The 23,622-nt window shown below is 38.5% G+C and overlaps 1 protein-coding gene and 1 long non-coding RNA gene across 4 annotated transcripts in view; one reads left to right on the top strand and one right to left on the bottom strand.

Annotated features, from left to right (window-relative positions):
* SPINK5 (serine peptidase inhibitor Kazal type 5) overlaps positions 1–23,622 on the top strand; it is a 62,685-nt gene that overhangs the window by 17,217 nt on the left and 21,846 nt on the right. Inside the window, exons 7-21 of one of the 2 annotated variants that reach the window (XM_072955145.1) lie at positions 196–323; positions 1,775–1,856; positions 5,564–5,691; positions 7,056–7,149; positions 8,837–8,964; positions 10,193–10,274; positions 11,394–11,521; positions 11,948–12,029; positions 12,373–12,500; positions 14,815–14,863; positions 15,912–16,039; positions 17,763–17,850; positions 20,139–20,266; positions 20,889–20,952; positions 22,537–22,664. In XM_072955145.1, coding sequence (XP_072811246.1) covers positions 196–323; positions 1,775–1,856; positions 5,564–5,691; positions 7,056–7,149; positions 8,837–8,964; positions 10,193–10,274; positions 11,394–11,521; positions 11,948–12,029; positions 12,373–12,500; positions 14,815–14,863; positions 15,912–16,039; positions 17,763–17,850; positions 20,139–20,266; positions 20,889–20,952; positions 22,537–22,664 — 1,565 coding nt within the window. The remainder of the gene's footprint in view (positions 1–195; positions 324–1,774; positions 1,857–5,563; positions 5,692–7,055; positions 7,150–8,836; positions 8,965–10,192; positions 10,275–11,393; positions 11,522–11,947; positions 12,030–12,372; positions 12,501–14,814; positions 14,864–15,911; positions 16,040–17,762; positions 17,851–20,138; positions 20,267–20,888; positions 20,953–22,536; positions 22,665–23,622) is intronic. The other variant, XM_031671592.2, reaches the window with a different exon arrangement.
* The window catches only part of LOC140691554 (uncharacterized), a 181,487-nt gene continuing 159,186 nt past the window's right edge, over positions 1,322–23,622 (bottom strand). For both annotated transcript variants that reach the window (XR_012067283.1, XR_012067282.1), the window contains exon 5: positions 1,322–2,898. This is a non-coding gene — a long non-coding RNA (uncharacterized lncRNA). The remainder of the gene's footprint in view (positions 2,899–23,622) is intronic.

Raw genomic sequence — 23,622 nt, 5'->3', positions numbered from 1 at the left:
CAAGTAAATGAGTTCTGTACTTACCCATGTGAATTATACAGTACTTTCCGGTCTACTTCTGCATGGCTGGCACCGCTCTGGGTAGCTAGTGTGCACTGGGCAGACAGGCACTGGGTTCTATAAAATTTCTGCAAATAGTGTTGTGAGCATTACCATCAGGATGGTAAACGTCAAGTTCTTGTCCCTGTCCTTCAGGATGTATGTAGTGCTTTTCGGCCTTATGTGAAGGATGGAAGACTTGGATGCACAAGGGAAAATGACCCAGTTCTCGGTCCTGATGGGAGGACGCATGGCAATAAGTGTGCGATGTGTGCTGAGCTGTTGTAAGTATCATCATCCCCAAGCAGGCCAGCTCGTGGACCTGGTGAGGATGCACTTGGTTTCTGTGCTGAGAACCGGTCCACAGAGAGACGAAGTCCTATTCCTGAAGCATGTAATCCTTTGTCTTTATAAGATGAAAAAGTCCCTGCTCCCAGAGTGGTTTCTTCTAATTCGTATTATCTGATAAAATTTCTTAAAAGGAGTGGATAAGGTGGTTAGGCTAGTTATTTAATTCAAGATTCTTAGTTTGTTTAATTATAATGACTTGGATACAGCGTTTTTTAAGGCACAATATGTTAAAATTAAAAAGGACTTTCTTGTGAAGTAATCGAGGTCAGTGACTTAACATGCGTTGTTTCATTCAGGCGTGTATAGGTACTCTTTCTGAAAATGAGTGTAATTTAAAATAAGAACAACAATGATAATAATGTCATGTGACTGAATTCATTATTAGTTTAAAAAGTGAGACTTTATAAAACTGTTGGGTAATCCTTCTCTGAGTGCCTGACACTGCTCTGAGCACTGAGACTCAAATATGAATAAGATTCAATCTTTAATATTCTGGCTGCTAAACAAAGCATAGATTCTCTAATCAATCTGCTAACAAGCCTTAAAGTGCTCTGTTTACATCACTAGATCTTTAAAATCAGGACAAAGAAAGATTTAACAGATTAAAAAAACTTCACACTTGTCTTTAAACAGTTCGCTGTTGTAGAATTCAAGGGCATGTCCTATCAGGTTTACAAATCTGTGACTTTAACTGGTTTCCAGACAGGGAATCATCCTAATTTCTACCTTTTTATCCAGGAGGCATGTACTTCTAGTGCTTAAGCTGCCCTGATTCTGTGATTTTCTCTTTGTTTTCATGCAGTAGCTAAAAAGGAGAATCTGACCTCCCTAACCCCTGGCTGGTTTCTTCCCATCCTTAGAACTAAGATAGTAACACCTATGTCCAAGTTGAGACTGCAAACAGATAACAGATCCAAAAGGACTTAGAGACTCAGTTTATCATAGCCTTTATTAACAAGAATGCTTTTACATGAAGGCAGACATTTTACAAGGTATAAGAATTTATACGTACAGGTGTGGATGACATTATGTATTTCAAATGCTTAGTTTGGTTTCACCCTTGTCACAGCATTGTTTTAAAGCTGTTGGTTGTGCCTCTTAAAGTGAATTTTCCTGACAGTCTTCTGTTTGTCAATCAGGGAGTCACACCCATCCAGTTTTACAGAACAAAGCCTCTAATTGACTGGCTGTGAGTCACTTTCACACCCATCCTTATCTTTGGCAATTTTCTGGCTCAAACATGCAAGACAGGGGAAAGCTTGTCTCTCCTAAGTGGATGGGTTCAGCAAATCAGAGCAAAGGATGTGAAAGTGCTTAGTACAGAACTGGACACTGAAAATATGATAAAGCCATAAACTGACCAACTATTTTCTTTTCTGAACAGCTTAAAAGAAGCTAAAGAAAAGGCCAAGCAAACAGGTGAAACCAAAATGCCACGAACCAAAATGCCACGAAGCGCTGAACAGGTAAATTCCTCATCAACACAGTTTGGTTCTTGTGGACATAAATATTAACAAACCTATACTTGAATCTCTAAGGTAATTCATTGTCCTTCATTACTACATTGAACTTTTCCCCTTAATGCACTAGGAATTCAGTTTGGGGACCTTTAAAATTATTTTTGGCGTATAAATCATTAGATTCAAAGTTAAAACAGAATTTCCCACCTAAAGCTCAAAATATACAATTTCTCTCTCTGCTTAAAAAAAAACCAAGAATACAAGACAAAATTTATGCAAATTAAATTCTGCTTAATTTCCACCAGACTTCTCTTTGACTTAGTGTAAATTAATTTTGCTTTGAATAAATTAAAAAGCAACATAATATAAATTAGATAGGAATAACTTTAAAATTCCAGTCTTTTAAATAGTATATCCATTGCTGTATTTTATGTATAATCCCTTTGACACAAATTGGAGTTACTCATTTTTCCATTATGGTTCTTATGCATTTATAAAGGTTATGCTTCTGATTAAACCAAAATCTCAAATATTGATACTGTGGTTTTTAAAAATACCCTTAAAATTAAGAGTTTTCAAATTATTCAATGATTTACTTTTTCAATCTAGTATAAAAAAATTATTCCTTTTATTAATTGACTAAGCATTGCAGGTAACAGCCTGTATTTCTTAAATCACCAAGGTTATTAAACACTACTTTCAGTGAGAATGACAGCAGTTACCTTGGTAAATGAGCACCTTTGTTAAGACACCTGAGTTTTAGCCTTAGTTCCGTCAAGCTCTGGGTGTGTGAAACTGAGCAAGTCGTCTCTCCTCTCTGGGCCTCAATTTTCTTGTCAGTAAAATAAAGCAGCGGGATAAATGATCTCAGTTTTGACCTCCTGCGGGATTCTGATTCTGTGTCCTGCACCCTTTTGTGCTGCTGTAAGAATTCTGTGTTTGTGGATTGTAGGGCACATCTTCCTCATGGGAGATACAGGTCCAGTTTTTGGTAGCTGAGAGCTGACTTCCACGTCGTCATGCAGTCCAGTGAAGCAAATGTCCCGCCCTAAACAGGGCGATCAGAGTTTAAATTAAGAAACACAGAACATTCAAATTACCAGTAATCTGTTCAACATTCACTGAGATTTGAAAAGCAGTTCTTTTTGTGGTGGTTGCTAAATTTAAGTCTAAAAGTTTGGGTCACCTTGTGATATTCACCATTTCATTTCTTCACCGTGAGGGGAGTGTTCTTTTCCCTTGTCTTCCAGCCCATCTCAGCGACCTTCCCGTCTTTCTCTGTGGCTGGGGTCATTGTTTTGGTGGGGTCACTGGATATGATTATGTTGAATAGGCCTGCTTTATAATGATGGCTCAATATTTGCCCTGTAATTAACCTGTCAGTGAGGTGATCACTGAATATTTCTTTAGAATCTCCTTGGATGAATCACAACTTATAAACTGAAATTGCCATTGTTTCTTTCATGGGAATCGCTGAGGATTAATTTTATTACCATGCTAGGATTATCAGGTGATATCTTCAGTGTCTGTATTCCTAGATCGTTACAGCCAGGAGGTTCGCAGCACACCCATTGCTCCTCCAAAATTAAGTATCTTCTCATTAGGAGGCAACTAGGATTCTCTTTTAAAGTGTCCTAATGAAATATGAGTTATTATCATTTTTTAATCAGAGGATGCAGGATCTAGGAAAGGTCCTAAAGAGGATCTATTCACAAAAACCTCCTTGGTGGTGAGACTGAAGTCTCAGAGGTGATGGGGTGTTGGCTGTGGTCTTCCAGTGAGGTAGAGCCACCAGCCTAGTTGCAGTTCTGACTCTAGAACCACACTCTTAAAAAAAAAAAAAAAGTTTTTTTCTTTTTTTTTATTGAAGTATATAGTCAGTTTACAATGTTGTGTCAATTTCTGGTGCACAGCATAATAGTTCAGCCATACATATACATATATTCTTATTCATTATAGGTTCCTATAAGATATTCAATATAATTTCCTATGCTATACAGTACAAACTTGTTTATTTTACATATAGTACTTAGTTTTAATTGAAGTTTTATTCACACACAATATCATATTAGTTTCAGGTATACATCAGAGTGACTTGATATATATGTATACATTCAAAGTGGTCACCACAAAAAGTCTGGTTATGATCTGTCACCAAAGTTCTTACAATACTATTGACTCTGTTCCCTATGCTGTACGTAACATCTCCATGACATTTACTTTAGACCTAGAAATGTGCACCTCTTAATCCCCTTCACCTATTTTACCTGCCCTCCCACCCGCGACTCCCCTCTGGCAACCACTAGTTTGTTCTCGGTATCTACGAGTCTGTTTCTCTTTTGTTTGTTCCTTTGCTTTGCTGTAGATTCCACATGTAAGTGAAGTTACATAGTAATCGCCTTCACTGTGTGTCTTATTTCACTTAGCATGATACCCTCTAATACCCCTCCATGTCACCACAAATGGCAAGATTTCATTTTTTCATGGCTAATATTCAAAAGCATATACGTGTGTACAGCGCATATACTTATTATTTCTTTATCCTTTCATTTATTGATGGACATGTAGGTTGCTTCCATATGTTGACTATTGTAAATAATGCTCCAGTGAATAAACCATACTCTTTATGCTCATAGTTCTGTTTTTTTTTTTTTTTTGGCTGAAATAGGAGGATGAGTCATACAGCTGAAGAAGTCTATAGAGAAGGATTTTTTTTATCGGTTATATGCTATCACAAAATGTTTATTGAAATAGATTCCCAAATCTAGAATAATTAGATATATACACACATATATATATGTATTTATAAATATATTTTAAAGTATAATTAAGTAGTATTTTGATAAGAAAAATATGTTTCTATATATTATGTAAAATTAAATATAAGTGTTTTGGTATACATACATTTGTTTATATATATTTTAGCCCTCATCAAACAGAATTTTCAAAATACAGAGAAACCTGAAAATAATGAATCAAAGCATCAATCAGGAAAACTGTGTATAAACATATCCTGCATTTGGGAGGAAGCACAACCTTTTTAAGATTTTCTAAGTAAAGATTAGCCTTAATGGTCTACATTTCTACACGGGGAGTGAAGGAAAATTAGATCACTCTGAAGTTTCTGCCTGCAGTGTTAGAAACGAACACTGATAGAGGAGGCAGAGTACATAAAATGACCCACAGATCCATGGAGAAAACAAACCAGACTAAGCATGATGCTGCAGGATGCCTTCTGACTCCTTTTTCCTTGCAAACCAAGTAGACTGTTCTTGACTTGTTCCATATTAAGTAGGTTTTGAATGTTTTGAACATCTTATCTCACAGATTCTATATTCTTTTCATTGGCACCATTTTTTTTTTGTTTGTCTTGGCTGCAACATTTTGTTGTGTCTTTGTTGGAACCCCATGACAGATCTATTATTTATTATCTTTTCATGGATTTGAAAGTTAACAAGAACTATCTTGTTTTAGGAACTGTTTGCTGAGCCTTATTCTTTTCTAGGCTCTTTTATCTTTTAATAAATATACTTCATAGTAGATACAGGTACCGAATAATTTGACAATGCAATTACTATTTCTCAGTAATTCTCAATATGTCGTGTTCACCAATCCCTTCTAGCTATGACATTCTTTGACTTTAAATCTATGATGGACATTTTCTAGATAAAGGAGTAGAAAAGTGCTAAAGGTAATTATTTGTCTTTTTAAAGAATCTCTGTAAGGAATATGAAAGCCAAGTGAGGGATGGAAGACTTTTCTGTACGCGGGAAAGCGACCCCATCCGCGGCCCTGATGGCAAGATGCATGGCAACAAGTGTGCCCTGTGTGCTGAAATCTTGTGAGTATAGATGTGATCTCTGGAGTGATTCAAAAGGTGAAGCAGAGAGATTGACTAAAAGGATGAGTAAGAGCAAAGCTGATGGCAAGATTTGTTTTGAGAATTTTTGAGCAAGTTTTATGTCCTCTACCAATCATAATTAACACGTAAGATGTAGGCCCGAATGCTGTATATTTATTTTTGAATACAGGCGGATTCTAATTTCCAGTACAATGACTGGATTACGAAATACTTCTTAACATTCCTTTTGTGACCTTTGTAAGTCTTTTTATGAGCTAGTCATCCTACTGAATGAGGGTAAAAGCAATTACCAAGGCTTTGATTTTTTTTCCTTCAATAATCACCCCATTGTGACAGAATAGATGTGATGCCCACAAAAAAATTCATGTTCATATGCAAATTGGATTAACTTTATCTTTCCATCTTGGACATCTGACCTTGGGGGCAGAGCAACATATAAATTACGGCATTCGTGAAGACGTCTCAGACAAGGGCTCATCCACCTTCTTTCAGACCTTTGAACTCTATAAGCTCTTTCCTGTACACTTTCCTGCTGCCTACAGTTCTTCTGTCTTGGCCAGCTAATATCTCCTCTGTGGACTGCATTTCAAGATTACCTTTCCTTGGATAAGATCTCCTAAAATCCCTGATTGAAATTCAATCCTTGTAACACTTAGTAATTTTATTTTGTAACAATCATCACGTTTGGTATTTGTAAAATCATTTGTAGGATTATTTGTCGACTCTCAGTCTTCTCCACTGGTCTATAAGGGCTGAGAAGACAGGGTATGTGCTTATATTGTGAACTACTGTACTATATGTCCAGGGCGCTGGCCACTGCTTGCCAAAAAATAATTACTAACTAAATGTTGAATAAATGAGTGAATGAATGAATGAATGTATGAATGAAGATCCCTGCTCTCAAAAAGCTTAAGGCTAATAGCAAAAATAATCCTTAGACGCACACACACACCCCCCTTGCAAAACATGAAAATTATCCTATGAGAGAAGAAAATTCAGGTATGAAAACACACTGAAAGATGTGGAACTCATTTCCACTTTGACATGTGGGATGTCTTCTTAAAGAAGGTAGAATTTAAGCTGGTGAGATTTAAAAGGGAAGATAAAAAAAAAAGATTGTTACAGTGGAAGGAAATGGCAAACATGACAGCAAAATGAAAGGAGTTCTTTGGGAAAATAGTGAAGATCTCAGTTTAATAAGGGGCTTCAAGGTGATTTGAAAATGTTTGTTCTAAAACTCAGGAACACTTAGCTGTTTTGCTGCTTGCACCTAAATGGCCATTTTGTAGCATGAAGATTCAAAACATCTATATTCATTGACTTATTCTTGTTTCTTTCTCCAGCAAACAGCGCTTTTTAGAAGAAAAAAATAAAACAGATGAAAACCTGAGAAAGGCTGAAGAAAAAGTTAAAGTTAAAAGAGAAACTGAGGTGAGGGTAAGTTTGATCAATTCAGTTATGACTTTTGTGGTGGGTATGTGTGTATTTTACTCTAAAAAGCATTTTCAGTATTTATTTTTCTTTTACGACTAATGGGTTTTCTAGAAATTAATCTAGTTATTTTGTAAGATTTAGAATAATTATGGCATTTATAATTTTTAGCTCTATTTGGAGGAAATTAAATCATATTAGTAAAATAATTTCACACTCCTAATGAAGGTGATATATCAAAGCTTTATCTAAATTCAAAGTTTGATAAATATTCTTCTCCAGATGTGTGACAGTTGTTTTGGAGGTTTTCATTTCAAAAGCAATACCAGTGTAAAATTTTAATATGCTCCCTTTAAAATCGTACTACATTCTATTTTTCAAACATCTCTCAGATAGTCCTCTGCCTTTTTTCTAGTGCTACCATTTTAGCTCAGATACCTACTGTCTCCTTTGTATGGATGCATTAGCATCCTTCCTGTTCTCTGTACTTCTAGCCAACATTTTCAATCAAGATTCATCTCCCATGCTGTTCTCAAAGAGTAGGAAATATTTCCATGAACCAATGGCATTATAAAAATCTAACACTTAAAGGTGTTCTAGAGTGTATGTGGATCATTCCACTCCATGAAGAAACCCTATTTAACTTGTTTCTTACAGAGAGTTATCCCACCCACTATGATGTACAGTTCACAGTTTCATAAAATAGTCTGTTCCATTAGTTCACCTTTTGCCCTCACGTAACTCTACCTTATTGCGGAGGCCTCTTCCCACTGCTTTCATCTCTTCAATCCTAGGTTACAAAGTCCTTTTAATTTTAGTTGTCACATATCCCTTGACTATCCTTTTATCTTTCATTTCCAATTTTTCCCTTTCTCTCTCTCTCCCTTCTGTTCTTTTTCTCTTCCTTCTTTTTCTTTCTTTCTTTGATCTTTTCCTTCCCCCACCCTTCCTCTCATCCTTCCCCCCTCCCTCCCTTCCTTTCTTTTCTTCTATGGTTTCCCTAACTTCAGACTTCAGTGACTTAAATCCTTCACACATCTGACTGGATAGTCTTTATAAAACAAAGATTTGATTATGTCCTTCTCTGCTATAAATATCATTTTCCCATGTCCTAAGAATAAAGTCCAAATTCCTTTCAAAGTTTAGTGGTGTGATATTGGTTTATCTTCAAGGTCCCCTCTTTGACCAGCTAATTATTTAGTCACTATACCCATGGCTGTAATAAATTACATCAAAATAATGTGTTCTCTTCTGCCTCTATGTCTCTGCATATCAGAATTCCTCTTGGAAGCCCTTTTTGACATGTTGTTTTCCTACCCATATCCTAAAGAGACAACTCAGACATAAGCTCTTCTGTGAACTTCCTTGAACATTCTTTCCTTTGAGCTGCTACACACTTAATTTAGACCTTGGTCAATTCTGATAGGTTTTTATATTGCAATTCCTTATTCTTTTTACTTGATATAAAGAGCTAGATCACATTCATACTTAACCCCTTTAATGTAATAGATTTGTTGAATAGTTAAATGAATGAATATTACAAGAGAAATATCACAAAATTTCTGGGTAATCCTAAATCCTAAAAGTTTTATTTTTTATCCTTAATTCCTCTTTTCCAGTTATCTTTGATAAAGAGCATCTATAACTTATAAGCAGAGAACCATACCTAAACTGTCTCATTTTCATTATTCAGAAACTCTGCAGTCAATTTCAGGATCATGCAAAGGACGGAATACTTTTCTGTACCAGAGAAAATGACCCTGTTCGTGGTCCAGACGGGAAAATGCATGGCAACTTGTGTTCCATGTGTCAAGCCTTCTAGTGAGTACAGAGTTTTAGAATGCCCAGGAGGGAAGGGACCCTACAGTAATCTAATAGAACTAGCTTGTTTCACAGATGGGGAAACTGGCTTGGAATTGGAAAGGGAGTTGAAGAAGCTACACTGAGAATGTTAGTAACAGAGCTGGGGTTAAGTGCCTACAGCTATTTATTCCAGGATGTCTGTTTTCCCCGAGCACTCATTCTCTTAGCGCTGGGATATCCTGACTGGTGCAAATATCACATTCTCCCCTACTGCTGAAGCTCACGTGTGAACCTGTTGTACAAGTTTGTAGGCATCTCAGCTTCCAGAGGGGTTAGGACCCAAAGTTAACCCTTACTGCAGAAAATGATTATTAAAGCTGCCTATGAAACCACCATGAAAAAAAAATTACAGTGAATGTTACTTTATATAGTGTGACATTTCTCAATAAGTTATAACTGAGTTTGGTTTCAGAATTTGAGATTCCTCTCAGTTTATCTGGTTGAGCTGGGATTAAATAGTTGACTTACATTTAAAATCTATGGCCTTTTGTTTTGTCTGACAACCATGTTTGGTTGAAATGCCATCAGTTAACTGTACGTATCCTCCAATTCCATTGTACAAAGCAAACCTAGGCTCACTTAGTTTATCAATGTATGGAAATTATTGGCCTTTTTCAGCCTGCCTTACATTGCCTTTTATATAACACAGCCGTGAGTAAGCAATACACGTAAATTGAATTAATCAAGTTAATGTGCGCATGATGCGGTGGAAAGAGCGTAGGCTTGAGGGGAGAAAGCTTAGTTGTCGTTTCCTGACAGTGTAGCCAAAGGCCTCACTGCCTCCCCTTCTCCCTGTGGAACAAGGGGACTAGGACTAGTCCGTGTGCTGTGCGAAGGCCACTTTCAGTCTCCAGGTGCAACGTCATGACGGTACTTGTTTTGACACCTCTTTGGTGAGCACTGATGGTGTTTCTTTTCTGACCACAGCCAAGAAAGGTAATTTCCAGAAAGCAAGTTTTCCAGACCCATAGTTATTCCTATCTTTCAGGGTTAAGCAGAAGCTCTAAAGAAGTTACGGTATCTTAGCAGACTTGGGCTGCTCTGTCGCCTGTCACTGATACGCAGTGATAAAGGGGCAATGTTGCTGCTTCCTCAGGAGGGGGCACAGACTAGCGAAGCAGGAATGTGGAGAAACCACTGCCTGGGTTTGGCCCTATGGCTCCCTTTGGCTTTCTCTCTCATTCAGCCAAGCAGAAGCTGAAGAAAAGAAAAAGGCTGAAGCAAAAGCAAGAAATAAAAGACAACCTGGAAAAGCACCCTCATACGCAGTGAGTAGACTATAATTTGAACACACTTCAAAGAGCCTCAAGGCTGGAATATTGCCCTGCGAAAATTCTCAGAAAATCCTAACCCTTCAATCTGGGGATGACACTGAGATGAATGCTATAGGAGACTGATCAACTCTTGCTGCTTCAGAGACCAACTCTGTACGATAAAAAGAACTTATTTGAAGTTTGAAAAACTCAGGGCTAGTTCTAGTTTCATCACTTACGGACTGTGCTCACTTCTGCTAACCACTTTCCAGAGACACTTTGTGTGCATTTTCTACGTGTGAATTTTTAAAATTTCACATCTGAGCTGAGTTAAAAATAGCTTGCACACACACACACACAAAACATGGTTTTGGCCTTTGAAATGTTACAATATTCATTTCCATGGCCTTATATAAGTTAGCCTAACCTTTTATTTAGATGATAGAGTCTCCTAATCTTCCCTCTAGGTTCTATTCCTTTTCTTATCCAAACACCCTCCCTAACGAAGCTAGAGTAAAGTTTGAAAATATTAACCAGATCACAACACTGCTCTTCGCTCTCCTTAAAATGCACAAATAGCTCATTATTCACTAAAAGATGCATTTCCGTCTCCTTATCTCTTTCCTTATTTAGCGCCTTACCCTCATTCAGAAATTTATGTTCTGCTATACACCGTATAGTTTCCAACCTGCGCTTCTCAGCTTATTTTAGCCATCTAAAACGCGTATTTCTCAACCAGGAAAATCCAATTTACTCGTCATAGTCTCACACAAATTATTCCAGTTCCTCGACACCGTCCCTGATTTCCACAATCCCATTTCATGATCCCAACCTCTGAGTTCGCAGGTTCTCTTGTACCTGTAAGTTTGCACTTACTTTACCGTTTAGATTATGGTGGAGTTCACTTGTCTACCTCTTACTTTATTCTGTGCCGTCCTATTACGTCTTATTTATTTCCATCCCTTAGCCAATCACGAGTTCTGTTTGCTGAACTGAATTTTGCGAAACTGAAATACGCGAAAGAAACACAGCTAAAATCTTGGGCTCAAAGATGAGTTTCTACCAGTGTAGATGTTGCAAACTTCTGCTTTGAATGGGAATGAAATGCATGTCCAAATTACTTCATCTTGGCAGGAGCTGTGCAGTGAATATCGAAAGTTGCTGAGAAATGGAAAATTGCCCTGCACCAGAGAGAACGACCCCATCCAGGGCCCAGACGGGAAGATGCACGGCAACACCTGCTCCATGTGTGAGGCCTTCTTGTGAGTAGTTGTGCAGCTGGAAAGATGAGGGGAGGGGTTTGTCCTTCTGCTTCACGTTTTTTTTGAGCTTTATTATATTTTGTTTCTTAAGTTGTGTCTGTTTCTTGTCGATGGCATTTTGTGACACATTTTTGCACAGTGTAATAATTAGCAAAGAATGATTCCTACGTATAATCACTGAGTTCCTGTGGAAGTGGAAACAATATAAAACAAGGATCCGACTCTTGCAGAGCAGGATATGAAATCACAAGACAAAGCACAAGCATTTCAATATGCCAAATCAGTTCATACCCAGCATATAATATGGAATATATATGTGTTTATATAAACTGTAATAATTAAATGACATTTGCGTATTTCAGATCACATTCAGTCTGGAGACTCTATGATTCTTACTCATCTCTTTTTAAAATCACTTTCTTTTAGCCAAGCAGAGAAAAAAGAAAAGAAACAGAAGGAAGCAGAATCAAGAAACAAAAGGCAATCTGAGAATACAGCTTCCTTTGAGGTGAGGGGACCTTCTCTAACAAGTCGGAGGCATATGGACCTGGGGACCATAGATGGCATTCAGAGAACCCCAACACTCCCTGAAACTGTATGAAGCATTTACACAGTTTGTGTCGGTGTTTGTTTATAGGTGTGCGTGTACACATGTGCATATGTGACTATTTCTAGGTTGAGGGTCTGTAACTTCTATCATTTAAAAATATTCATGTCTTCAAACTTAAGAACTATTCTAAATTAGCCAATTGCTGACCCCATTTAAGAAAAAAAAGTCTACACTACAGCTCTTTCTGCGGTCTAATCCGACCTGTGTTCAGTACTTCAAACTTGCCTCCTTGATGTCACAGGAGCTGTGCAGTGAATACCGCAAATCTAGGAAGAATGGACAGCTGCTCTGCACCAGAGAGAATGACCCCATCAAGGGCCCAGACGGGAAGATGCACGGCAACACCTGCTCCATGTGTGAGGCCTTCTTGTGAGTAGAGCTCAGGGCTTCTGAGGGGGTGGGGACACCTGCTAAGGGAAGTGTTCACATAACAGTGCATAATACATTTTCCTCTTCAATGTAGCATTCAGTTTGGGGTGTCACATTTAAATGTACTGAAAAACAAACAAACAAATCACAAAATCTAAAAGCAGGTGGAGAGCTTTCAGATGATAACTACCGAGCTATAAAGAGACGCAAAATAGCTTCAGGACATTTCAGAAGGAACTCAGAATCCGTTTTTCAGAGAAGAGAATACTCTATGATAATACTAATTGCTTTTAGTTTTCTGAAGGATTGTCAGCTGAAATAGGAAATACATGCGATTACTTGTAATGTATCACTATGGTGCAGGGCAAATTTTGGGAGTTTGTTTTGGTTCGGTTCACTATTTTCCTTTCTACTCATTGTGTGTGACCTCAAGAATAGAATTAAAAGTGATGAGATGTATAGGGAGACAGATTTGAGCACAATATGAAGATGGATGTTGCAACACAGTAGAGGAAGGCTGCTTCAGGAATGATGATATTAATGTGAAGGAGTTGGATACCCATACAGGGGACTAAAGTCTGCCTTTAGAATAGGTAAAATGATGTATTCTCTCCAACAAGAGTCTATGATATTCCTTAAGTCTTTTAACCTTTGTCCCAAGGGATACTCTAATTTTCTATAAGCCCAGAATCTCTGAAAGGATTCAGTCACTCAGTCTTCCCTGGTGGAGAGCAATATAACCCAACAGACGTGTCCCGCAGTGTAGGTGAGCCAGAGCAGCGTGAAAAATCTGTTGGGCTGAAGTCAAAACGATGACCATAGTGCTACCATAACCAACATTTACTGAAGGCATGTAACTGGCATATACTAGCTAAGGGCTTTGCTCCCTAATCTCATTTAATCTTCACAACAGAATGAAATGGGTTCTGCATTATCACAAGTTACAGATGGAAAAATTAAGGCCCAGAGAAGATGAGAATGAGGAAAATTTCGGCAAAGGGAAAATAAAACATTTCTCATTGTAGGGTTTAGACAGGGCATACTTATTTAGCAAAGCTATTATCAACTTCAGGTAGTTGCACTTGCCTGTATTTAGGTTTCTTTTTTCCATCTGTTTTCTTTACCATTACTCTTTCAGCGAAAGGAAGTAATTCTGCCACCTAGTGGTCAGCTCTGCTGTTTCCTCTGATAAGTTTCCATTATGAAAAGAAAATGCTTCTTAAATTTTAGTCAACTTAGACTCATGGTAAAATTTACATCAGTTTAGATCAGTCTCCATATAAAGAAGTATAAGAAACCCCACAATTTTGCAGCTATTTTAGTTATTTTCTTCCGTCAATATAAAAATTCTTTATCAAACTAAGGTTTTATTACCTCATATTTAATGGATATGTTAGTAAAGGCTATTGACTTTCTTAAGAATCGTACTCCCCTCCATAATCATTTCATGCACACTTTCAGAGCATACACAAATAGTTTTTTAAAAGTTTCAGTTTGCTCAATGAGCAATTTTTATGTTGATTGGAACATAATAAAACATTTTAACAAGTTATTTAATATTTTTTGTCTCTACAACATGACTGAATTATTTGCATTATACATCCAGTTATGCTATAGACTGAGTATATTAACTAACAGTGTTGCAAGTTGAGTTTCTCATTTTATTTCCATCAAATGCCTATTTTTGGAGGACTCACTTTAAAAAATGATTACAGTGCTGATGATACCGATCATTTACATCGATCACTTTATTATGTCCCAGATACTTATTCTAATTGCTTTACATGTATATCAACTCAGTTAATGCTCACAACAGTCCCATGAAAAAAGTATTCTTAATACCTCTCCTATCCCCCCGCTCCCTTTCCCCATTTATAGATGAGGAAGGCAGAGAGAGGTTAAGACACATTTTGTGTTCCTTATTCAGTCTGGCTGCAGAGTTTCTTCTTAATCACCATGTTGTACTGCCTCCCAGAAACCAAATACCACCACTTTATAAACAGTTTGCATCTTTTGCACATGCGAAAGAATCAGCAAATAAAGTCTTAAATTGCAGTCTATTTGCTGGGAAGCTAAATAGGTTTACTCATTAATTAAGGGATATTTTCTTGCATATCATTCTCTTGAGATGTGATAAATCAATCTGTTACCCAAAAATATACAAATTACTATGAGTGGATCTTTGGAGTTGCTTGACGATAGTCAAAGCAATGAATGATCAACTTGTGAATGTTAAGTTATCTACCTCCCTACCATATTAAGATTCATTTCTGCTTTCTCTCTCTCTTTTTTTTTTTTTTCCTGTTTCGTATAGTCAACAAGAAGAAAAAGCAAGAAAAAAGGCTAAAAGAGAAACTGCGGGGGTAATTATCTCAGGAATGTTCATGTTATACCAACATTTTTTTCTCTCCTCTATACCTTTATTTTAGATATATCCTTCTTAGCTTTCATGTGTTTTTTCCTCTTTTTCCTCAGCCTTTTAAAGGTAAATGAAGACTCACAGTGTTCTTTTTTTGCCTGCATATTATTTTTAAAATGTCTAGCTTTATTGAGATACGATTGGCATTTAACACTGTGTAAGTTTGTGTAGCTTGTTGATTTGGTACATTTCTGTACTGCAAAATCATTGCCCCCGTAGCGCTGGATAACAATTCCATCATGTCACATAACTACATTTGTATTTTGTGATGAGAACATTTAAGACCTACCCTCGTAGCACCTTTCAGGTATATAACACAGCGTGGTTAACTGCAGTCACCATGTTGTACGTTAGGTCCCCAGAACTTACGCATCTTACAGCTGCAAGTTTGTACCCCTGACCGCTTTCACCCAGCCCCCACTCCCCCGCCCCTGGCAACACCAATTTCTGTTTCTGTGAATGTGGCTTTTATATTCCACAGATAAGTGATGCCACACAGTATTTGTCTTTCTCTATCTGACTTATTTAGCACAACACCCTCAGGTTTTACCCAAATTGTTGTTAACGGCAGGATTTCCTTCTTTCTCATGAAGGCTCATTCGTACGTAGTCTCGGTTTATCCAGAAAGCCCCTCCCTGAGGCCTGTTGAATCTCCTCACCTTTGATCTTTCATAGGTTTTATAGACCGTGATGTGCAACACAACATACACACATACATTTCATATCCGTCTCCATCAATTTCGTCAGCTCTCTTCTGTACCTAGATTACAAGCACCCTCAGGAGAACGTCGATGATAAATATTCACACACCCACCAGTGTCAGCACAATGCTGAGGCCATGCCAGAAGCCTGTTAAATGCTAACTGATTCACTGCTACATGCAATCATTTTTCTTCTTTCCTCTTACTCTGCATTACTTACTCGTCATAAACAGACAAAAGCATAGGAAGGGTAGAAAACCAAGCTGAGAAAATGTTTTCTTCATTTTGCAGGAACTCTGCAGTGAATTTCGGAGCCAACTGAGGAACGGAATGCTCATATGCACCAGGGAGAATGACCCTGTCCGTGGCCCAGATGGCAAGATGCACGGAAACAAGTGTGCAATGTGTGCCAGCATGTTGTGAGTGTCCCTGCACCTCCTCACCACTGACCATCCCTGAGTCTCAATCTCTTTGTAAATGTATAGAATATGTACCGTGGTTTGTATGCGAGATCATTTTAAAAGCCCATGGACAAGGAATTATGTAATATTTAATCACTTAGTGACAACATTATTCTCCATTCGGTAATCTTTCTTCTAGCTAAGTCAGGGAAGAGTCTTAATATATGGAAGTAGGTTTTTAACACTTGATAATCATCACTCATAACAAAGAGAGCAGAAGACGGATGATCTGGGTGGGACTGTCTCTCTGGTCTCTCACTCCTGACATTTTGATTCTGTGAGTATATTCAGATACTGGTTAAGGGAAACCCGGTTGGGCAGAGGTCTGTGGGGCCAGCATGTAAACACGTCTAAAATAGCCTGAACAAGAAATGGAACAGAGTGGGTTGTACTTATCTTTTTGGGAGCATTACTACAGGCAAGTGAAATAAATACTTTGCTAAGTGGCTTAAAGAGTGAAATCCCCAAGAGTTCGGCCACGTAACAGACATTTACTAAAATGTCCTCTTGAGTAGAGCTCCACTGTGTGGGACGACAGAGATGCTGGCTGTCACCACCTCTGCTGCTTTTCCTTGTAAGACTCCCAGTTCCCTCCCAAGCCTCACACTAAAATACATGCTCAGAAAAATATTCAAATAATATTTAAAGAGCTTCAAAGAGTTTCAAAGTTGTTTCCCCTTAACTTTCACATGTCTTGGTCTCATCTTAAGTATATGCACACAGTTCCTTAAAGGAGAGCTTGACAGAGGCAGCCAGTAGATTAAACGGGCCCTGAGATTCAAGAAGTCAGGGCTCTCCCCTCACCTGCCGCGTCTGCTGGGGCTGCGGTAATGACCGTATCACAGGTAATAAACGCTGAGGATCTTTCTAGTGCTGACAGGCTTCGTGCCACTAAACACACAACAAGAATCCAACATCTTAGGCTCATGATCGACCTCCAAAGATTACTGGTTGAACCTTCTTGGACTTGAATCATCATTGCACTCTAAAACTTGAATTTCAATGCAATTAAAATAATATTTAAAATTTAATTTTACAGTGAAACATGGTTTATTTTGATTAGGGGCCCGTGGTCTGACCTCGTATCACCCCTTGCTCTCATCATGAATACGGTGGCTATTTAGATAGAAAAAGCTGCACAATTAAAAAAAGTCAAGGCAACTGTGGCTTTTTTCAGATCATTGATTGAAATCACCGACTGATACGTAAAAGACACCTCAAAGTTCACACACTGATGAAAAAGCATGCTAGTTTTATATTTCTAAGAGGGATTGGAAACTACTGAATTAATCTGCATTATTGGGCAAAGCATGAGCACCTCTTGACCGGATAAATTTGTACTGAAGACTTAATATGACCTTTGGTCTGGAAGATCCTCCTTCGTTCTTAAAATATATTACAAAAGAAAACAGATGAATGGTGGTTAGTAAGGAAATTATTTCATATATATTACAAATATTAGCAGCCAGATTTTGATTGTTTTAGAGAGGAGGAATTGTTTCTCAGACTCTCCTTTATGTAACATAAGCAAATCGACAAATATCTTGATTAACTACTAGTGATAGTTATTGGGATATTATATAATTCATGATCTATAAACGTTTAAGTCCATAAGATTAAAAAAAAATGTTACCAAAGAGAATGGGAAATTGCAGTCAGCTTGTATCTTTTTTTATTGCAGCAAACTTGAAGAAGAAGAGAAGAAAAAAAATGGCAAGGAAAAAAAGGAGAAAGCTGAGGCCGAGAAGGTTAAGAGAGAAGCAATACAGGTAGTTGTTTCAGACCATCAGAACCACAAAAATAGCCCGTTCCCTCCAGGCAAGGCTCCCGCCATCTCCTCCAAAATGTATTTAGATTCTCATATATAGGAAGATCCCTTCTTCCTTATTCAGTTTATTCACCTCAGATCTGATCTAGTTGCTTGTGCATTTGAGAAGAAGCCGACCCCCCTTTTCTCCACTGACCATGTGAATTATACTACCCCATGAAAGAAGTGTATACACACTGCTGTCTTGTCTGAATGCAAACCAATACAGGTAGATTTTAGAATTTTCTCCATACCTTTTTGTATAAGCGTGTTTAGTTAAAAAAACAAAACAAAACACAAACCTAGGTTTTTCATCCCAGTTGACTGTAAGATTTTGGGAAAATAACTTAAAAGCATCTTTGAGCCTTGGGTTTGTTTTCTGTAACATCTCACAGGATGATGGTGATGAGAATGATGATGGTCATGGTATTAATTATTTGCTACTTAATTAATTATTTGAGTATGACAATTTATAACTGATCTTGGTAGTAACTATTCAAGGAGCATATCTGTATTTTATGGAAGAGGAACTGGAGACTCACAGAAGAAGTTAGGATGCACATAGGATGTATATATTTACACACACAGTTAGTAATTTGAGAGCTAACAACGGAACCACAAGTTCTGGCTTTGAAGCCCATGATGCCCTTTAGATGTTGCACCCTACTTCCATTTGAGAAGGTCCTGCGGGCTGTGCGTCAGGGCTTCATTACTCCTTTCCTTTATCCTTATCTAATTTGGAAGCTCTCATTTCTTTCTGCTCTCACCTTTGATCCCTACAGTCTACTCTCAACTCGGAAGCCAAAGGAATTATTTACTGCCCAGTGGTTTCTCATCTCGCTCAGAACAAGAATCAAGGTCCTTCTAGGGACTTACAATGCTGTATGTGATCTGACCTCGGCCACCTCTCAGGTGGCATTTCCTACCCAATGCTCCCCTTGTGCCAGCCACACTGGTCACCTGATTGCTCCCTGAATATACTAATCATTGATTCATGGCTTCCCATCTCGTGAACTCAGTAAGACTGTCGTTAAAAACCTAGACTCTGGACTCACATTGTCAGGGTTCAGTGCTCACTCTGTCTTCCAACCAGTAAAGTCAAACATTTAGCATCTTCATGTCTTAGTTTCCTTGTTTATAAAATAATAATAGAATTATTATTATGGTTATTATTTTTATGGAGGTTCCAAGGAACTTACCATGTATAACAGCACAGTCCCCCACATGTTTAAGTCCTCAATAGCATACATACAATGAACTCTGTTTTCTATATGGATTTTCTCCTACTAAGTCATGAATGTTCATTCTCTATCAATCAAAGTTCTGGCCACCTTTCATGGCTCAGCATAAATATTTCCTGTTCCCTAAAGATTTTCCCCATTTATATTGAATAGCTCTATCATCTGTCGGCAATTTTTCTTTATTTCTCAATTACACCATTTTTTAGTGTAACTTATAGACACTTCTATGTATTTTCTCCAAAGAAACTAAAAACTCCTTGTTAGCTTTTTATTGTTGCTGTAACAAATTACTGCAAACTTGGTAGCTTAAAAGACAAGACAAATATGGTTTTATGGTTCTTTAGGTTAAAACTCTGACATAGATCTCAATGGACTAAATCAAAGGGTTGGTAAGACTGCATTCCTTTGTGGTCTCTTTGCTTTTTGGCTCTTGGACCCCTTCCACCAAAGCAAACCACACTGCATCTCTAATTGTTCCGTAGTCGCCTCTCCCTCTCCCACTCTTCCGTCTTATTCTTCTAGTTTCTAAGACTGACCCTTGTGATTACATTGGGCACCACAGAATCATCCAGGATAATATCCTCATCTCAAGGTCCTCTACTCAATCACATCTGCAATGTCCCTTTTACCCTACAGGATAACATATTCACAGGTCTTGGGTATTACAGTTGGACAAATTCACGTGGAGGGAGCTATTATTCGGCCAACCACAAATTCCTCTACAAAAAGGACAGTAAATTCTTCTTTGTATCTCTCACAGTGCCTAGCCCAGAATATTTGAATTCAGCTGAAGGTTTTCTAATAAACTAATTGACAGCAATTGTATATTCCAACTAATGTATGACCTAGGTCTCTGAAAAGCATCTCGGCTAATGTCGACCTTCTGCATCACCTTTCTGATGCATCCATTATGTGTGGGGCACTAGATCATAGTTTTCAAAGGGAGTAACGTGGAGGAAGCTTTCCAGTACTTAGCTATGTGAGTCTTAAGGCGTCCCTCTCTTGGCAGGAGCTGTGCCGTGACTACCGTAACTATGTGAGGAATGGACGCCTTCCCTGCACCAGAGAGAACGACCCTATCGAGGGCCTAGACGGGAAGATGCACGGCAACACCTGCTCCATGTGTGAGGCCTTCTTGTGAGTAGAGCTGCAGTCACTGCCCCTGCTGATGCAGGAGAAGATGGGCCTGCGGTGGGCACAAGAGATGATGCTGAAGGTTTCCTCCAGGAGGGATGTAGTGAAGGCTAGCTTTGCACTGGGTTCGGGGACTTACTATTATAAAGCCATATACTTAGTGCTTTTCTTTGTAGTGTTCTCAGTTTCTGAAAGGCATGTGAATTGCCATCGGGGAGGACCATGTGCTAAGGGCACGTCCGCCCAGAGTGAGTGGCATACAAGGACTGGGGTTTCTGCTCTCTGCATCCATGCTGCCGTGAAGAGTCCACAGATACTGTCGCTAGGTGCCAACAAATCAATAATCTGCTAACATCTAGTCATTTTTAAGTACCCTAGCTGTTTTCTGGGGAGAAGGACAGTATCTTTGTTTTCTGAAAGAATATAGTAGTGGGAATTTATTTACTGATTTGCCCTGGCGTGTGTGTTTCATCCTCTAAGCAACATTAAAAACAAGAACAATATATAGAGAGGCGTGCACTTGCCTTTCTGCTCCCAAGCTGGCTTGGCAGAGGTGTGGAAGTAACGGAACATTTCCATCGTACGTATTGGGTGCTGGGAATGATCCCCCCGCCCTTTCTTACAGCCAGCAAGAAGCAAGAGAAAAAGAAGCTGAATCTAGAACAAGAGCGAAGAGAGAAGCTGAAAAGGTAGCTGTCCTGAAAGGTTCATACCACAGCGGAAGGATGAAGTTTGCGATTGTTCCTTTAAAACTAACTCGAGGAACCACTGAAATACGAGCAGCTCGTATGATTCCCTTTCAACATCAACAAAAGAATGTTCTTTAGTATGAGACAACTTCTGATTTCACCTTAGCTACTACAAGTAAACTGTCCTCTCATACCATATTTCTTTTGCTAAATATGATCAGTTAGGGAATTGGCCGTGAACCAGGAAGCAGAGCTAGGAGAAAAACTCTCTCTTGTCCTCACTGAGTTTCAAACTGAACTAAAAGATACAGGGTGGGGAAAAAAAACCCTCACAGATTCAGTCTTAATTGCCATCAGTAATTAATTCCATGATCTTAGGTGATTTGCATGTTTTATCTCAATTTAGCTCTAGAGCTAAAATTTACTGCGTACTCCCTAGGCATCAGTCATAGGTACACAGAGATCTATATTCTCTCACATTATTCTCACAATAATCCAGCATACATACTGAACACTTAATACATACTGGCCATTATTGCTTTAACCATGTGAAACAGCTACTGTCACTTCCATTTTATGGAAGAGGTAGTTGAGGCACGGAGAGGCAACACTTCTCAACCAATGTCTCTTGGTGGCAAACTGGAATTCTAAGTAACAGTAATGATGGAGCCATCAACTTATCCGTGCTTGTCCGGACATACTGGGGATATTATGTCACATTCTTTAGGAAAAGGGAAGAATTCAGAACAAGAAATGGTGCCAATGATTGAAACAGAATGACTGAAGTATTTGGGGATGCTTAGCTCTTGGAAAAGAACATAGGGAAGCCTGGGAGAAGGCAAAGAAAGCTTTCTCTAAATATCTGAAGGACTGTCTGTATGAAAAAAAAAAATAATCCTCTGTTTCTCTAAGGGAAGTAAAATACCTTGACTTTGGTTACTGGTTTGAAGGAACACACTCATTCTACTTGCAATGACATCTTAGAACAACAAAACCCTAAGGGCAGGAATCTACAGGATCGATTAGAGGTATTTTCCAAGATCCCTCCGAAGCAGCACTGTGGCTAATTTGTGGGAATGATCTAATGAAAATTTGGGGATGAACTATCCGGAGGGTAATGGACTCCTTATCATTGCAGATGTTCCAATGCACATTAGATGACTTCTTGGCAGGTACGGACAACATAAAGGGGGTTGAGATGTTGTATGCATGGTAGCACCAGATGAACTTACAAGTTTTGCCCAAATCTTAACTTTTTTGATTCTATGTCATGTACAGTGTTTTTATTGCGTTATAATAGAGCTAGACGACAAAATCTTGACTAAGGGCTGTGACCAGTCCTCAGAGAACCCAGTTTATTAAGAGATCCTGCTTTTGTGTGTGACTGCGTGTTCAGTCTGGATCTGGGGCACAAATCTCAAGGAAAAAGAAAAAGAAACCTGTTTTTAAGTGCTGTGTGCTCAGGAGGAATTGAGCAAAACAACTACCAGGAAAAAAAATCCTTAGGTCATTTTCCTTCTTTTTTCCCTCAGGAAGCACTTAGTAGGAAACTACCCAAGCTCTTGCCTTTTCTCCTCCTCTTAGGATATGTGCAATGAATTTCGGAGCCTTCTGAAGGATGGAAATCTTTTCTGCACTCGAGAAAATGATCCTGTGCGTGGCCCGGATGGCAAGACCCATGGCAACAAGTGCGCCATGTGCAAAGCAGTCTTGTGAGTGCACAGATGACGCCCGTGCTGTGGGCGGCTGGGCTGGGGAGGCAAAGAGCTGGGAAGAAAGGCTATGTTGTGTTTGTCCTTTTCTTACATATAGAAGCAACAGATGATGACCGGTAAAGCACTTTTAGGTGAATCTTTCTTTATGAAGTCTATCACAATTCTAGAAATGGATAACCGATGGCTAAGTTATCACACTGTGTTCTGCGTTAGTTTTGGGGTGGTGCCTACCAAGAGATCACAGTATTTTTCTTGATAAAATTCCAAGCCCTTGACTGTAAGGTGGATTCCTTCTCTGGGTTACCCTGTGATTCCCACTGGGAAGAACACACATGGATTTTACTATCACTCTAACTCTTCTACCTCAATTTTGAAAATATCACATTTTTAGGAAATGAAAAATAGCTCTTTACACACGGTTTGCAAGTGTGCCCAAAATATTTACCATTCAACAGTTATCTGCTGAACATCTACAGTGTATGATTATACAAAGATGAATCAAACAGCCTTCCTAGAAATCAGAATTCACTAGGGATTAAACATGGGCATAAAGGAATACAATACAAAGGAGGAACTGCTAAATGGAAAGTGAGGGACATAGGGTGTCATGGTGCTTCAGGAAGGGGAGAGGTAACAAAGTTTCATGAAGGGATAAAACTGGACCTTGCACTTTGGATAATATGTGAACAGCACAGGAAGGACTGAGAAGAGGGACAAAGGAGAGGTAAAATGTAAAATTAAGAAAACTGGAGAATGTGCACAAAAGAGCAAGTCACTTTGGTTTACTTAGAATGCACTCATTTTGCCAACTCTGAATGCCAGATCAAGGATTTTGAGGATAATTTTATATATAACGGGGAGCTGCTAAAATTTTTCAGCTTAGAGAGTAGCATAAAGATGGTTCCTTTTGGAAGATGCATATGTCAGCAGTAGAAAGGAGAAAAAGAGAAGGCAG

The sequence above is a fragment of the Vicugna pacos genome, chromosome 3 (assembly GCF_048564905.1).
Source record: "Vicugna pacos chromosome 3, VicPac4, whole genome shotgun sequence".
NCBI lineage: Eukaryota > Metazoa > Chordata > Mammalia > Artiodactyla > Camelidae > Vicugna > Vicugna pacos.
Note: the sequence above shows the minus strand (reverse complement) of the source record. Positions and strands in the feature narration are given on the sequence as shown.